Source organism: Plectropomus leopardus, chromosome 4 (genome assembly GCF_008729295.1).
Source record: "Plectropomus leopardus isolate mb chromosome 4, YSFRI_Pleo_2.0, whole genome shotgun sequence".
NCBI lineage: Eukaryota > Metazoa > Chordata > Actinopteri > Perciformes > Serranidae > Plectropomus > Plectropomus leopardus.
The window spans coordinates 5104913-5122994 of record NC_056466.1 but is presented as its reverse complement, the minus strand read 5'-3'; the positions used below and the strand labels follow the sequence as shown (position 1 = coordinate 5122994).

At 42.0% G+C, this 18082-nt stretch overlaps 1 protein-coding gene across 1 annotated transcript in view; it reads right to left on the bottom strand.

Annotated features, from left to right (window-relative positions):
* xylt1 (xylosyltransferase I) overlaps positions 1 to 17721 on the bottom strand; it is a 109263-nt gene extending 91542 nt beyond the window's left edge. Inside the window, exon 1 of the mRNA XM_042485290.1 lies at positions 17415 to 17721. Coding sequence (XP_042341224.1) covers positions 17415 to 17699 — 285 coding nt within the window. The 5' untranslated portion in view covers positions 17700 to 17721. The remainder of the gene's footprint in view (positions 1 to 17414) is intronic.
* Positions 17722 to 18082: the final 361 nt, after the last annotated feature.

Genomic DNA, 18082 nt, shown 5'->3' with positions numbered 1-18082 from the left:
TGTTATTGCAATAGTCAGGATATCACAATACATTTAATTTCAGAATACTGTCTCATGACCGAAGTATTGCATTGTTGGGTGTCACTAATCTTTATGCTACGTCTGTGGCTCAACATCCAATAATGACGCATATGGAGCTGACTGAAAGCCAATGTGTCTAATACAAATGCTTACGGGTGCATTATGCGTCCCTATCTGACACAGAAGGCCACTGACGGAGCTGTGTATTCAGTGGTGAAATGCAACTACGTACTACATTCATTCAAGCACTGTAGTAAATTACAAATTTGAGTTACTTTTACTTTACTTTAGTACTTTCATTTCATGCCGCTTTATACTTTCACTCCACAACATTTCGAAGGCAAACGTTGCACTTTCTTCTTCACTACAAGTATCTGACAGCTTTAATTATTAGATACTTTACAAATGATTTTAGCTTAAAAAACTTAAGAAAATATGATGCCTTGTGATAAATTTACTGACCTAAATGTTTATACAAGTACAGCTGAAACAATTAGTCAAGTAATCATTTGATAGAAAAATATTTGGTAACTATTTGGATAAACATTTACGTCATTTTCTTTCTTTAGGACTTTGACCGTAGCCCCAAACCTTCGGCTCTCTCGCACACACAGCAAATCAGTAACTGTGTCACAGGTAATGGGGGAAATATGAGGTTATTCTGGAGCTATGACCTTTGAGGTCAAAAAACATCTACTACTATAATAAAGGCATTCTTCTTTTTTTCTCTTTCTTTTATAATTTTGAATTGGAAGATTTTGCAATTTGTTTGTTTTTAAAATACTTTTGCAGTACATTCCCCTGATACTTTCTTTTACTTAAGTAACATTTCCAATGAAGGATTTTTGCTTTTATCAGAGTACTTTCACGATGTGGTATTAGTACTTACAGATATATATATATATATTTGTAAAAACATCTAATTAAGGTATTCCAAGTCTATTAAGGAAAAAGAAAGAATGAAAAAAAAAGGTAGTCGGATAGTTTTGAGAAGCTAATAAACCACATGCTCATTAATCTCCATTGCTGCCACTGGACACAATGCCAGTGAAAATATAGTCCTATTCCTTTGATTATTCTTCCCACCTTAGAGCAACACACTCACATCAGGCAAATAGTTACCAACTCATTACAGTCCTCCTCTATTGCTGTTAAATTGCAGTCATTTGTGTCTTTTAGGCAAATAGACTGAGTGCTAAGCAAGCAGATGTGCCCTGGCTGAATTATAATTGCCTTGACCAAATCTCTTTCTCAGCAGTTAAGACAATTATGTCTGCATACTCTATAGACCTCTGCAACACGTGCATATGTGCAGGAGGTGAATATTAATAAATACACTAACTCAGCTGCACATCGGCGCCCGTACTGTACGCCAGCTACTACTTTGCATGTACACGAATGGTATGTGGTTGGTGTACTCACATTTCAGCCCCACAGAAGCAGCTGAGCCTTGTCCAGAGATTACCTCCCAAAAACATGTATGAAAGTTAACAGTGAGACCTACTTGGCCCTCCGTGGAGAAAAAAAAACAACATTTTCATCTATCCTGTGGATAAACTGAGCGTTGCATAAAAAGATTGTTGTAGGCCTATTTGCCAGAGTAAAACGGATTTCAGTACAGCAGTTAAGAAACTTGAGGACAAAGAGAGAAGTCAAAAAAAACAAAGCCCTAACCCCCCTCCGTTAACTCAGACTGGCCATTTCAGAGGGGGGAGAGAGAGTGAGTGAAAAAGAGGAGTATTGTTCTTTGTTTGAGCTCACACACAAACACAAATAGAGTGCTGACACCAATAAGCAGTCAATGATTTTCCTAATGGTTCTCTTCTATGGAAAGGCAATTCTCATGAGGATGGTTAAAGCACTGAAAGCCATGTGTAAACTCCCCTCCTAGTAGCTCTCTCTCTCACACACACACACACACACACACACACACGCGCACAAGTCTAAAACCCGTCTTGGCAAGCGCTCACTTCCCTGTAACCTCTTTTCTCTTTACATCTGAGTCTGTGTGTCTCCGAGTCGATTAACCCTCTGTCTCAGTTTTATCCCCTTTATGCCACAAAGTCTTTTATTTTACTTTCCTCACAATTTAAAAAACTTTCCAATGTTTCTCGGCCCCAATTTCACTTTTTCTCATCCTTTCTCACATTTACATGCACCCACACACACACGCACACACAAGCACACACACCCTCACCTTTAACAAATTGGCTGCAAATGCCACCGAGGGAAACACAGAGGCCTTTATGCCCTATGGAAGTTTTATGCATAGGTGGGAATGCTTGAACTAAGGATGTCGGGACAGAGTTACAAGCAGAAATCGCAGGATAAGCGGCACTGCTAGTTAGTGTTAGCTACTGCTGGACCCCGGTAGTACGTAGTAAACCGAAGAGCTGCAAAATGAGCCTAGAGGCTGACATGCCTAACCGGTCAAAAATATTCGTGGTGGATAACTGATTCATCCTTAGCATGATTACGAGAATATTTTGTAACCAAACAAGAGAATAACAAAAGAGAATTGGTTTTATGTTCACAGTGATTTAGATTATCTTCAAAAGAGGAAATTCAAACTGTTGCACAAAAATGATCCAGCTTCCCCGCTTGCCGCAATAGAAACATAAATGCCTTAAGTACGCAGCACAAAGGCATTTGACATTGTGCTCACACAATCACCCATCCTAATTATCTGCTCTTCCCCGACTCCCCTCCATCTATGCACACTTTTTTTGTAAATTGTAATTTCTGTATACCTCTGAGGCATGCTGTCCAATCAAATGGAACAGAAACGGGAAGGATGGTTGGAGACAGATGAGAAGAGCGAGTGATGGCTAGGACGGAGAAGGAGGGAAGTGAAAGAGAGAGGAAATGGGAATAAAATAAGTGGAACGAGTGCAATTGACGAAAGAAGGAGAGAGAGGGAGAGAGAATCGAGTGAAAGAGCGGGTCAACTCCGGCGGCGGCGGCGTGGAAGCGTCTGCCGAGCGTCGCTGATGTGATGGCACGATGATGATGGTGTTGATGATTCACCGCTGGTAGGAAATCAGAGAGAAGAACGTATTATTATCACGCAGCTCAATTACAGCGCAATTTCTCCCCGGCAGCGACAGCCTCTGCAGGGCTCCTCATTGAAGCTGATTTGGGAGGCCTGCGGCGTCTGGAGGACCAGTGAACGACTCAGCGGTGCGGTGAGACACCCCCACTCGAGATGGCAGAAGGAGAGGAGGCAGGAGAGGACGAGGAGATGAGAAGAGGCGAGGACGCGGGGATGAAGAGGGTGAGGAAGTAGTCAAGGAGAAGGATGCAAATGTGACGGTGTTAAAGCATGCGTCTGCGTTAAGACCTCGCAAAATCCGCCCTTGAGGCGTTCAGCAGAGTGGAGACAGGCAGGGAGGACAGACAGGATCTAAATGCACTGCTGATGGAGAAAACACCTGTTCAGTAATGAGTACGAGCGCTCCGGCTGGTCCTGGTGGTTTCACATGAATACTGAAGAGCAGCTATTCATGTGGTTCACAGAGTGTTTTATAATTTTATTTACTCTCACTGTGTGTGTGTGTGTGTGTGTGTGTGTGTGTGTAGTGCATGAGCAAAGGGGGAAGGAGACAGAGGCCTTTTTATTCGTGCGTGTGTGTGAGAGTATGAGGGAGATTGTGTGGGTGAGTGTTTTTTGAGATGCAGTGATTTTTTTTTATGATTTTATGCATTCTGTAGGTGTGCTCCTTTAGCACCGAGGGGACGCTAAAGAGTGCGTGGGAGACATGCACTCGTATATGCATTGGTGCGTATGTTTGCAGGTGTGTGTACATCTAACTAGTACGCCCCGGCTGTCTCCGGCGCACCTTCCAACATCCTGTATAGTGGCTGGCCTGAGGCAAAGGCAGCTGAACTGTTTCACTGACCTCTCAGCGAGGGATTATTCAACACGACTTTGACCGTAAACCCGAACCTTCGGCTCTCTCATACACACAGCAAATTGGTAACTGTGTCACAAGTAATGGGTGAAATATGAAGTAATTCTGGAGCTTTGACCTTCGAGGTCAAACACCATCCTGCTACTATAATTAAGGCATTCTTAAAGGAGACTGTATGTTTCCTTTAAAGAAGTATTACACTGTCAGAAAGATGGTCTTTTCTTAAAACTGGGCTGTCTGCAAAGCAGAAGTAAGAAGGGTTTCTCGCAGAGGAAACATAACTATAAAATAACCAAACAATAAAGCCAGAAAGTCGATTAAAACAAAAGAGAAACAATTACAAAAACAAAAATAACAGCAACCTATACCAATAAGAGTAAAAATACCACCAAAAAAGCACTGAGATTCTATATACCCATCAGGGTTGTGTACCAGAACATGGTACCAATATGGTGCAACAGAGACCATTATTGATCCCAACTCAAAATGTATTTTGACGTTATCAGTTCTGTTACTGCTATTTAGTGTTAAATTATTGTTGCTTGGTTAGGTTTTACTGATTATGTGAATTTATTAATGAATCTTAATTCATATTCATATATCTAAGTAGGAAGATTGCACAAAATTGCACATTGCACAAGAACATTTGGGAGCCTGTATTAATGATTTATTCATTGATAGTTTTTAGATTGTGTTTTATTAAAGGTTTGGTTTTGTAGTTTAGTGTTTTTACTGGTATTTATTACATATTTAATTGTTTTATCTTTTATCCTCTTGTCATGGTTTACCCTGTATGTTGTCTGTGGCGTCTGACTACTGCGTGCACTTTATACTGCAAAACAAATCTACCTACGAATGCAAATAAAGTAACCTCACCCTGAACCTAAGAGTACTTTAAACTGTTGAGAGGTAATATATTGTTCAATTTCAAGTTCAAATGTGCTGTTGCAATACAGATTTTAAAAAGCTGTTCTGAGTGTTTGAGTGCTTCATTTAGAAAAAAAAAAGTTTGGTTCAGGCACTGTCTAGGCTCTGGTACCGTTTTAAAGTATCATTTTGGCACTAGTATAGGAAAAACTCAACCCTTTACCATCATAGTATAAAATGGAAAATTGCAAAAGCCTTTAACACGATTTTAAACACATTTCTCCAAATTTATGACAATGATTATATCATTGGTCCAGGTTCCCTTTATTTCAAAGCCTTGGCCACTCTGTGATGTTATCCAGATGTGGATGTAGATAATACAAAGAAGTATCTACGAGTAGTAGAAGCAAGTGTCCATCAGGGTGAATAATTAAACAAGCAGAATCACAACCGGTTTTAATTGGCTGCGTAGAACTGGGATTATTGGGCAGGTTCCCTCAACCATCCTCTTCAGATTAATCCGAAATCAGAGCTCCTATTAAGAGATGCTTGATAAAACCAGCTTGATCACTGTCTTGGCATCAGCTTACCTCTAAATCCTAAACTTCACCAGCCGAGGGGAAAATTACAGACATGATCCCTGCATGCGTGGAGGCCATTTGGATTTGGACTCAGGTTAGATTCCAAGAAATGTTCTCCAACCACACAGTCTTTGCCAGCCGGGCCCGAGCTACACTAACAAGCCTTCAAACCAAACCGGGTTCCCCTGAGGATTACGCCGGGATTTGAGTCGACGTCGGATTTGTAGAAAGGATGAGACGTTTATCTTTTCTTTTTTTCCCCCCTCAACATTTCTTCCCCCGGCTTTCTTCTGTCTTGCATATCGGTCTCTCTTTCTCTGCCCGTCTCTATCTCTCTTTCTTTCTTTCTCCTCTCACTTTCTCTCTTAATCACAGATAGAGACAAGTCTTCTGGGCTGTTGGCATTCAGCTCCAGTGGTGAAAAGAAGAAAAAAAGGAGGAGGAGGAGGAGGAGGAAGAAGAAAAGCGCCGCTGTCAGTTCCTCTCCTCTTGCTCCACGGGACTGGAAGGACAAAAGCTTTCCCTGACAGGCCGGATCGCCCCTATCTCTGCCCAGCCGACGTGTCATCACCCTGTGTCCTCGCCACACTGCCACGTACTCTTTTCTGTTTCTGTCACAAACTCCCCTGTCTTATTAGAATAACACAATACGTGCGGATTAGTGTATGGTGTGTTGAGGAGGAGATAGCAAGGCAGTGGCTCATGCTCAGTGTCATTAGTCTGTGTGGGTGTGATTACATGTTCATGTGCATTTGGACGTTACATGTGGATCAGCGTGTTGCATGTCAATGTTGCGGCACTGAAGCGATCCCGGAGAAGTGGGCAATCTGCCGTATGCTTCCCCCTAACGACAAGGCTGTCAAGTGTTTGTCACTGTGATGTGATCATTATGGTTGAGCGACAAACACACTCCCTACTGTCTAATGATCCCCTAAAGAAGTCTATTCATGGTGAATGCTGCAGGCGGTACAATATAGATGCTATAGATACAGTACACGCCATGATAAAGGCTGAAAAATCAGCAACAAAAAGGATATATGACTACACCTACAGGCAATCTGACGTGATGGGAATGCTCTGCCGCAGCTTCTCATCATGTCCCACCTCCCAGCTTGGCAGCTTACACCATAAAGAGAAAATTCACTTATGTTCCATTAGAGAAAAACACATGATCGTCTCCAAAACACAAGTCTCTGCAGAATTTTGTATCAAAACACAATCGACAAACGCACTTTTCAACAACTGGTTTCCAGACTTGGTGTCCCACAACTGCTATCACTCTTTGATACATGACACCACCTTTGTCCAGCTAAGCCACGCCCACTTCAGACAAGTGAAAAAAGCACAGACGCGAGGCAGGTTTCCATTACAGATGTGTGCAAAACATAAGCGATATTTTCGAAATGTTGATAAAACACAATTAAAAGATGACTGTTTCCATTGAGTAATGTTGCGATGCAACAGCACCTCTTGTATCGCCTGCTGCATCAAGCCCGAGTGAGACAGTTTTTTGCAAAAAAAATTGGTGTTTTTTTTGAAATTATGTAGGAAACTCTTGCTTATAATGGTAACGGTCAGGGTAGTAAATGTAGTAATTCAGTTCATTTTTTTACTTACATTTGCCTAATTAATCAAATGCTTTCAAAGGTGTAAAAATTACTCAATGTTTTTAAATTCAAAAAGGTTTCACAAAAAAAGAGTACATCATAGCTCAAGTTTTTAGAACGTAGGGACCCCATATCCCACCCAATCTGAACCCCGTATGGCTAACAAGAACTAGAGTATGTTCTCCCACATTCAGAGACTGAATTAAAGCAAGAGACGGATCAAAGTTTAAGTCCACAATAATCTGATTAAACCACTTCAATGAATTTACAAAAGTGTCCTTTGAGTCGATTTTTTTTAAATGTTTCTTTTTAATGAGCGGTTTAATGTTAAGTTCAAAACTGTAATTCCAGCACAAGTGTCTCACAGCAGTTGCCACTGATCTCGTTTTATGAAATACAGTAGATCTATTTAAAGGGATAACTCTGGAAATACTAAACAGCGAGGGAGTTGAGCCATTGGCCTAATAACCCCTCCATATGGTGATGGTCTAGTCCAAACCTGTGTGTGTGTGTGTGTGTGTGTGTGTGTGTGTGTGTGTGTGTGCACAGCCTTTTAGCTCTGCGCTAAATATCAACATGGATACCCGTCTACAGATAAAACTAATTCAGCTCCCCACCAGCCTCGTCCTCCTATCTGTCTCTCTATGTCTCTCTCTCTCTGTCTCTCTCTCAGGGATGTCTGCTAAGCCTCTTACCTATGGGATTATTGGCAACGCTAGGTATTATATAGCTTCATTCATCTGGATGATGCGTTATTAATGTGTTGGGGAATGAAACCATCTGTAACGGCGGCAGAGGATGACGGGAGGATGAGGGGAAGATTGTGGGGGGGGGGGGGGGGGGGGGGGCAAGCAGGCTGTCTCACAGAGGCAGAGACGGCAGTGCAGGAGTTGTGATGATGTGCATGTGTTTGTGTGTTGGTGGGACACGGAGCAAAGCAACTCTAATTGGTGGTAATGGTGAGGTTTGTTTGAATAGACTTGACAGGAGAGAGATGAACGGTACTTATGATCTTTGATTTTGCAGTTTTACAGATGAGGCATACAAAGGCATCAAGCTGAGCACAAAGCACACACAGACATGCAGGCCTATACACAGTCTGACGACAAAGGATGGTAAATGTGTGTCTGTTAAGCCCGTCTCAGACATGCACATTACTCTGTAAATGTAGTGTCGGAAAAAAAAGAAGCCCCTGAGTTGATTTTCTACCTTCCATGGCCTTTTCAGACACAGTTCCATCTTCCATTTGCATCCATTTTCTAATTCACAATGAAAATAAACTGATTCATACTGGGAATTTTTTATATCATAAAGTGTCAGAGTGCACAAAAAGGATAAAAACAGAGGGTTTAGAATTTTTCTAATCAAAAAAGTGCAAGAGTAAGATGCCCAAATGTCCTTAATTCCTCCAACACCCCCGTGTACACCATACCAATGTGGGGCGACTGTGATTGGCCACGTCATTTTGCAAAAGTGGCCCTCGGAAGTTTCCTCATGCATAAATTTGTACAATGTCCTACAAATGAACACCCCATAAAAGATGTTACGCACTCAATAATAACAATAACTAATGCAAAGTTACGTAGGTTGTACATTTAGGAAAAGAAACACGGTGATGACGTACCTTAAAAGTTCACACAGGTTCAAGCACTTCAGGCGAAAGTCCTGTGTTTCGTGACCAAACCACCACCTCAACCTGCCTCTTTATTCTTTACTCCCATCAGCTGAAATACATGGATTATAAACTAATTACGGGCCCATGATTACAAGGATACGGAAACATTTTAGTGCATAACTTTAACCAACATCAAAGAACTAGGAGCAAGGATGGCTGACTGTTGCCTGAGTACAAATGCTGCACCTAAACACACTACAAAGACTGCAGCAAATGGCCAACTAGCACACACATTCTGCGCCTTGGTGAGAAGAAATTACTCTCCATACCAGCTGTCAGCGATGGTCCGTATTCGTCATTCAAAAAGGGAAACTGGAAGACCTACAGGATGTATTCAAGACGCTAGTCTAGCACAACAACACAACCTAATGTTAACAAAACAAATGGTATTTATAGTGCGCTCCTGAATAATACCACAAACAATTACAGTTTCTGCTTAAAATCTTAAAAAAGGCATACCTACTATAACGCGTCTGTTTTGCTCTCACGTCTTCTTGGTTTTAGCTGTTTGTTTACTTTCCTTGTTTCTATTTCTTTGCTGGTGCACTGAGCTGAACTGTCAATCAGAGTGATTTCTTTTACAGCGAGGCTTCACTGTCTCCAATGCTGACTTAACATGCTGAATCAGCTGAAAAACAGTCAACAAGGGCCAACAAGTAGGACACACCACAAAAACTAAAGTAACAAACACTCACCAGCAGCCCAACACTCAAACACAGCCAACCGTAGGCTTGGTGTGTCAGGGATTTGAGAGTGACATACAGACCAATTAATTCATATTGGAGATTCTGCACAAACGTGTGAGATGGCACTCTCCACCACCACTGAATTACTAAATGATTGGAAATGTTTAGACTGGTATGTTTAGAAATCAGTAGAGTGCCAGAGTCATGGAGATCCAACTCCTTACGCCTTACGCCTAGAATATACCCACTTCTTCCTTGTACTTCCTTGAACCCATTAAAACATGACAGGACCATTACGAATGGCTGTGGAGATTATTGATTAATCTTTTAGTGAACGAGACAACAGAAAATAGTGAATAATGCTTGTCATAATTCCCAAAAGTGATATCTTTAAATTGCTTGTTTTCCCCGACCAACAGTGTAAAACTCCAAGATATTTAATTTACAATTATATATAGCAGAGAAAAGTCCTCAGATTTGAGAAGCTGGAACCAATTGTTGCTGATTAGTTTTTTTGTTGATCAAATGTAGTGTCAACCCACTGGATGATGAGTCGGCAAATGTGGCATTGAAGCGAGAGTGAAGCGCTCAAACATTTAACTTTGTGATAAAATCTCTCACTTATCCAACACTGCCAACTACACACTCACTTACTGACTGCACTGTACTCACTCACATACCCACACAGTGAAACTAGAGTTCATACTGTACATACTGAAATATAGTCTTTATATCACTGTCTTTACTGTACATACAGGATCTATAGTGGGAAACTATTCATATCATATCTCCAGCTTTTATCGTAAATAATATGTTTACTATTAGCAAAACTTATACTTACAGTACCTGAACTGTTTACGTTGTTTGACTGTGTAACTCTTAGTGTATTCATACCGCTGTTGATACTGTTCATACTGTATCTAGTGTACTCATTCCTTTACTGTTTATTCCACATTCTATTTATTCTGTAAATTCTGTGCATTACTGCTTTTTTTTGCACTTCTGGTAAATTTTAGCTGAATCTAATGTAATCTGTAAAATGTCATAATTGCCATATAAATTATTTTATATTGGCCAAAAAGCATGTTTTGCAATGGCATAATGACCATGACTTTTAACCACCAAAATCGAATCAGTTCATCCTTGAGTCCAAGTGGGCGTTTGTGCCACATTTGAATAAATTCCCTATTGCATTAACCAAGACGGCATGCACAGAGGACAAATGGATGACGGATCACAAATGATTGCCATCTGAATGCAGTCCTGCGTATTGAAACTTGAAATTATGTCAATCAAACTACATAATTTGAAAACAAAAAATCAATTCCCTCTGCAGCAGAATAAAAAACTGCCAGGTTTTGAAGTTGACACTCGGCCAGTTTCCATCCACCTCTTTTTTATGCACATTTTTGCACATTTGCTACCTACTGCTTATCTAAATGAACCTACTCTCAATATTTACATAACTGGAAAAAAACAAAAATCTGTATTTTCTTTTGCAGAACTTCAGAAAATTTGGTTAAAAATCATGTTTCATTTAGATAGAAACCCAACTTATAGGGTTTTAAGATGTCAACCAAATTATCGTATGAAGATGTCAACAGTGATACAACCAATTAATTGCGATGATGCAGATATATGCACTAATCAACCACCCGAACTTAACCCGACCCACAACCTTTATGTATAACAATAGCAAAATTGTCAAGACTGTGGACTGAGACCACAAGAACCGAGAGAATAAGCAATTGGACAATAAAAAGCAGTCCAGCACAACTGATGTCATTGGTTTGATCAACGATGGCGGCAATCGTAACCATAGCAGCGACAAACTCAGTCAGAAATGTTCTATTTGAATCCCGCAATGAACACCATTAGTATTGGAGTGAATGGGGGGTGCGGAGGCTTTTGACATTTTGATAGTCAATGACTGACAGCCATCAGCCCAACCCTACCAATTACTGACTGCTTGATCAGAGCTCTTTTCTTCTTTAATTGGGCATGCAAAGTTGAACACAAGCCCCATTTTTCATGCCTGTGTTACCCTCTGAGCTATTTTAATGTAGAATACTGTACACATCGCACCGATCTTAAAGCTTCAATGCACTGTTTGCTATTAACTTGATGATGCAGTTACCCATTTGCCCTATTAAATATAATACGATAATGGAACTTGCTCTACTCTCATCTCCTAAGCAAGAGTTGGTGTAATTGGCAGGACTGCGTGAGTCATGCCGGCGTGTTTTCTGCTCCCGAGTGTATTTGTAGTATTTCCAACATCCTGACACGTGTTGAATAGTTAAATGGCTATTCCTTCTTTACACATCGTCAGCAGAGAGACAGAGGACGGAGAGAGAGAGAGAGAGAGGCTGCTGTAAATGGATTACATGGACACTGAGCTGAAGAGGCCTGAAGTACTTTCAGCATCTGTGCTAGAACGAGTGCTTCACATGGAAGTGTTGTGATGTTTGAGCTGCTATGGATACCCGAACTTTCACTCGACAAACTATACATAGTCTGAAGTTTTCGGATTCCATACTGACACTGATATTTTGCATATCATTGGGATCGGCTCGGTGAAATAACATGACAGCGTTCTAATGGTATACTGCATTATCATAATAATAAAATTTCCATTGCAGGTTTTGTGGATGGATGGTGTCATGTATACAAATTACACTTCAACATCAAAGTGTCTTGGGTTTTTCGATGTGTCTCTTTCAAGTCTGAGGTGCATACTTCCTCCCTCAGATCTGAATATGTTCCCACCTCTCTCCGAGACTAACAGCACTTGAAAAAGAAGCTCGCTGTTTGCGAAATCACAACGACAGATGGACAGAATGATGGGTAGGCTGGTCTTTACTTTTTCCTCATTACAGATTTTACAGAGTAACACTTTATTGATGTAATGATTGGGACGTTTGAAATTTTAAATCATACTGTGCATCTTCTGGGTGTCTCTGGACTGTAATTATGTATGTTCAAAGGTCTGTTTAAAGCAGAATGGCTCACACTCCAAGACGATTTACTTTCAGGGAGTGCCAATTTAACTGCCAATTACGACTGCTAAAGTGGCTTTGCTATGATACAAAAACCAGCACAGACAGTGATTGGCACATGAAATGGCACTGGAACAATCTAAACCGGCAGGAATGCAATGTGAGAATCTGAAACATGGGAAAGGTGAGGAAGACGGTTTTGTTACAAAGTGAATGAAAAGACTTTCAGGGGAATGAAAAATGAGAAGGCTAGCCACAAAAAAATGTTAAACCCCACAATAGCGCACTTTTGTATTACCCCTCTGTAACATACAATAGATATTAGATCTCTCACTGTCAAAGAAATCAAGTTTGAGCCTTGCCTTTATCCAAAGCTTTTTAACAATTTCTCACATTACTTGTCTGTTTAGCATGGTTTGACAGTTTACTCTATTTTATGTTAGCAAATAGGGGTGTAAGGAAACATCAGTCTAGATCGATAGCCTATATTAATTCAATGATCAACAATCCATTATCAGTGCAAAATAAGAAAAAGAAATGAGAAAAGAAGAGAGTAAAGCGAGATTGTTCACTACTTAGCTACTTCCACCCTCAGTTCCAGAGAAAAGGATGTGTCAGTCTTGCAAGTCAGTTGCAAGATTTTCTAGCCCAACATGGTTTTTACTAGTGACTTGCCGCCGCACTGATGGCTGTGCCACAAGACTGCAGAGCACACAAAGCCCTCACCGTATTTGTCTACACTATAGATTTAAAGGAAGGTTATTGTTGATGGTAATTGTGAATACAGTTTCAAAAAATAAAAATAAAATGAGTATGTTTTCTAGCACGTATTTAGAATTTAAACAGATGACTTCAAACTGGAAACGGGTATTGTACTCGAACTTTGTGTGCACGTGAGTGTGTGTAACTATAATTGTGTATGTGGGTGTGTTTGTGTGGTTCTGCTTCCGCGCATTTACGTACATACATACAGCATATCATTTTGGGTGTTTGTGTGAGAGCTGGTGTGTGTGTGTGTGTGTGTGTGTGTGTGTGTGTGTGTGTGTGTGTGTGTGTGAGTCAGCGTTGTGATCATGGGATGAATCACGTTGTGGTCGTAGTGGCGGTAGGAGAACAGACTGGTAGCAACAATAGATTTCAGCAAAGCTCCCAAATGCAAAACACATGTATTGTGCATTGTTACTTGTACTGTACATGATTAAAATTTTAACGATAATCCTGACATGATTGGAGCGTTTCCAAAGTTATTTCACTTAATCCCTTTAATGCTAACTCTAACGGTCTTTCCTAAACATCTAAGAGCTGATTTTTTTCTCATTAAATCCTAAAAAACAGCTACTTTGAAATTGAGAGACTACTATGAGATTAAGTGCTATCTTAAGTTACTTGAGAGGCTATTTATGGTCACATATGGGAAATTCAGTGTGTCTCTCTCCGACACAATGTACAACATCTTCTGTCACTCTCCAAAAATCTCCTGGCACTCATTTCTCTGCATCTGCAGCAAAGCCAAGTGAACCACTGTGGGAAAACAACTGTGCTAAACATCTTTATAATAAAATATAATTTATGATATTTCGTGGTCAAACTTGTCATGTTTGTATTATCACCACATTGTGGATCCATAGAGAAAAAACTGGGGTAAATGTGCATTCCCAGATGGATTGTAATCCATGCCCGAGGATACCATTAGGAAAACTCAGCGCGATGGAAAAAGTGTACATCAGAGGTAATGTTACATGTAATACCATGACTAACAGGGAAACTCTTTACAACATGTGTGAGCTGGACACCCGCTGGGCACATGGGGATCTTGACAGTATACGACGACCGCCGGCAGATGGAAAGAAACCGCTGACGACCAGATGTGAAGCTTGGAGCCAGACGCTTTTCAAAGCTTCACTCGGCCTCCTGCTGCAAGTAGGTTGGTTCAATCCTGGCACATTAACCGTTTTTCACCAGGACCGCCTTAATAAGCACCTATTAATAATAATTAGGATGCTATCTCCTGTAATAAACGGATGTCAGGTAAAACATGACAGACTAATTAATAAGTGTGGAAATTTCTGCTTTTCTGAGTTTGCAACAGGTAGCCACAACTAAGATTTAAAGGGACAGTGTGTGAGATTTAGGGGGATTTATTGGCTTCTATCATTGAGGATTGCAACCATCTAAAACTTCTCCTGATATGAATGACTTCAGTGTTAACTGCCCAGGAGGTTTTTACCAAGTGCTGAATTATCCATAGAAAATGGACCGGGAGATCAAAACTGGTCAAAAACACCAAATAAAGCAGTTTCATGTTAGAAATGAGCTTTTTTGGCACATTCCAGAGAGGCCACTTATTCTCATCTTATTTCTAATCCAGACGTTCAGGAGGTTTTTTTTACCATGAGTCAAATTATCCACAGAGGTCTCATCCTCTTCAAAACAGAAAACCCAATGATTCAAACCGGTAAAAACCCAGAGAGAAGCAGTTTCAAGTTTCAAATCAATGTTTTTTCGACACTGTATCTGATAACTAAAGATCCAGAGTTTCAGGAGGTTTTTATTAGGGGTTGAATCATTCGCAGAAGTCTTTTTTTCTCAAAACAAACAGACCCAGTGTGATTTAAGACAGTAAAAACACTGAAAAATAAGTTTAAAGTTACAAATCAGTATTTCTTCTGTGCTGTTTGGCATATCTGAACCGGGTCGTTAGCCTAGCTACTGTAGAAACATCACTGTGCATAATGGTGATCTCCATAGATGAGAACCTGCTGCTTATGTGGCCGTAAATGGCTCATTCGAAGGTAACTTAAACACAGCAATTCCTATTTTCAGGTGATTACACACTAAAGAAAACGCACATTACATTATATTCTGCCAAAATAGCCCCCTAAATCAAACACACCGGATGTTAAACACTCTCAGCTAACATGATGTCATCCGTGCGTTTATATCCAGATACAAAAAGCAGCGGAGAAGTGACAAAGAAGCTGTGGTGTCTGTCAGACCGGAGAAGAAAACATCTTCGCTCTCTCACAGCGTTTCCCTTAAGAGACACAACAGGAGACCACTAATGACAACTGTAGCCCCAGCCTGCCGGGATGACACATCCAAAGCTATGCATAATGTTTCCGTCCAACACAAGTTATTACATAGAAATTCTGCTATTGTCACTCTGTAGCTTCTGGCTCCTTCTATTCTGGATCAAAGTGCTGCGCTCGCCTCTCTCAGGCGTGGAGCCTCATATAGCATCAGTTGGCGCTTATGCGTCACCCTTAGGGTGGACAACTCTGCCTTGCCAAGCCCCACACACACACACACACACACACACACACACACACACACACACCACCCACAAGGGGAGAAAGAATGAAAACGCAGTGATTAACCAGTTGAGGGAATCCATGAGGCCAAGGGCGACCAGTTGAATGTTAAGAGTCCGGGGGCCTCAGAGCTGCGGAGAGCTGGTTGACAATGTGACAGGCAGGCAGCGGGCGAGCTGACTGGTTGGTGGACTGACTGGCATACAGGCTGTGTGAAGTGCCTGGAGGCGATGGGGGGATGAAATCCCGTCTTTTAAAAGGTCATGGGTGCAGATCCGCTGTGTTTTTTAACAGCGAAACACATTTGGACAAAATGGTGTTGACGCAGCGAGAGTCACAAACTCATCCTAAGCTCCTCTTATGTCACTGCATTACTAATTCATTTATGATGCTTATAGGAATACTGCACTAACTCTGTACGGCAAATAAAAAGTGTTATAATGTAAACTCACAAATGAGCTCCTGCAGTATAACAGTGATATTTCTTGAGAGGATTCTTCATCTGTTGGAAAATACAAGCATGACTTTGTGCAGTGGAAATGCCGCCAGGTGGGACAAACATTCCTACCAGATGAAGCGACTGAGTCACTGTAAAAATGTGCGGAGGAGACGGGAGATACAGCTCCGAGTGAGTGAGTGACTGAGCGCAGAGGCCACAGTGTATCATACTACATCAAAGCCGGTTATCTACTGGTTGCATGGCGGCTGAGGAGTCGGCGATATTCGAATGGCTGGCAGCTTTGTGAAGGGAAAAAGCGCTGCATGCTTGCCAGGAACAACTGCGTCCAATTTCTTTAGGGTAGCCTAACTGCTTGAGAGACCACACAAAAGAGATGCTCAATTTTTGGAGAATTTAATTGCAGAGATCAAGTTGTGAAAATTAATCACATCAGGAAGCACTGTACAAACACAGAACCTGCTCGGTGTGCAGCCTCCAGGGCGCGGGGAGCAGTCAGTGGAGACCATGAATACATATTTGGATTTTGGGGCAAAGCATTGACTCCTCTGCATCTTTAAACTCAATTTATTCATTATCTGTATGCTTGGCTCCACAATCACATCTATCTTGACCTTTGTGTCTCAGGCTGCCAGAACCAATAAAACTGTTTGTGTTTCCTCAAACAACAGATGACTCTAATCTTTGTGCACTCATCAAAAAGAACTCTGCAAATTAGGTTATGTTTCAATTTGGCCCTGTTCAGACAGTGCTGCTGAGCCATGCAGCTACTGTATTTGACTAAAAATACCAAATAGACCGTGACAGGTATGGGCTACAACCCCAGCCAGTGACTCTGCTCCTCACTCTCCCCCTCAGCTACTATCTTATGGGAGGATTTGCCCTGCCGTTGCTATCACTCTGGCCTGGAGTGAACTACATGCCGAGTTCAGATTTCATACTCAGCTGTGGCATTTTAAACTGAAGTCTGGGCTGGAGTGCGTTCATTCAAACAGCGCAATGTGGCTCCTGTCCTCAGCTTACATTCAGCTGAGGATGCTTGGAGTAAAATAAGAAAAAAAAAAGAGGGGGGCTCGCTTGCATCCGTCTTGCTTCAGACATCATATCATTTCCCTACAAGGCAGCCTCTAGTGACAAACATTCATTCATTTTGAGGCCCGACCGTGCGCTTGTCTCCCAAAAGCACAAACTGGAGATGTTTTGACCTGCCTGCCAACCCCTCCGGGCTTCATCCCCGGCGAGACAGTGTCTTTACAGCGGGGATATGATATGAATACATCGGTAGCGGCTCTGTCTTACCGGCTGCTGTATGTGGCGAGACGTCCCCTTCCCTGGCGGCGGAAGATGCTGCCGCTGCCACTGCTGGACCCCGTGCTGGAAATAGTCGCTGCCAGCGGCTTTGTTGCCTCCGACCCGGTCCCTCTTCTCCCGCATGTTGGAGCCTCCGTTCTCCCTGTCTTCGCCGGAGTCGAGGCTGCTGAAGTTCCACACAATGAGCGTCTGCACCAGCAGGACCGTGAGGGCTGCTATCAGGGCGGACCGCGACCGGCGGGCCAACCTGCGAGCGCACAAGCCGCCAACCATCTTCGCACCGGGGCTGCACGGAGCTGGAGGACCGTCTGTGGCTCTGCGCAGCGCGACGGGAGGAAGGAGTGGAAGTAGAGGGAGGACGAGGAGGAGGTGGTGGTGGTGGGGGCGAGGCTGAGCTTTACAGCGGCGGAGGCGAGGAGGAGCATGGAGAAGGAGAGGCACAGGGCCACCGTGTGGTGAAACTCTGGGAAAGGATGATGCTCCAGGCTACTGCACGCTGCCTGTGCTCTCTCTCTCTCTCTCTCTCTCTCTCTGTGTGTGTGTGTGTGTGTGCGCGCGTGTGTGTGTGTGTAGAATCAAACCCTACATATCCATATTTCTCTAATAATGACCAATGCCTGCAAATTTTGAAAATTGCAATGCTTAAAGCACACATC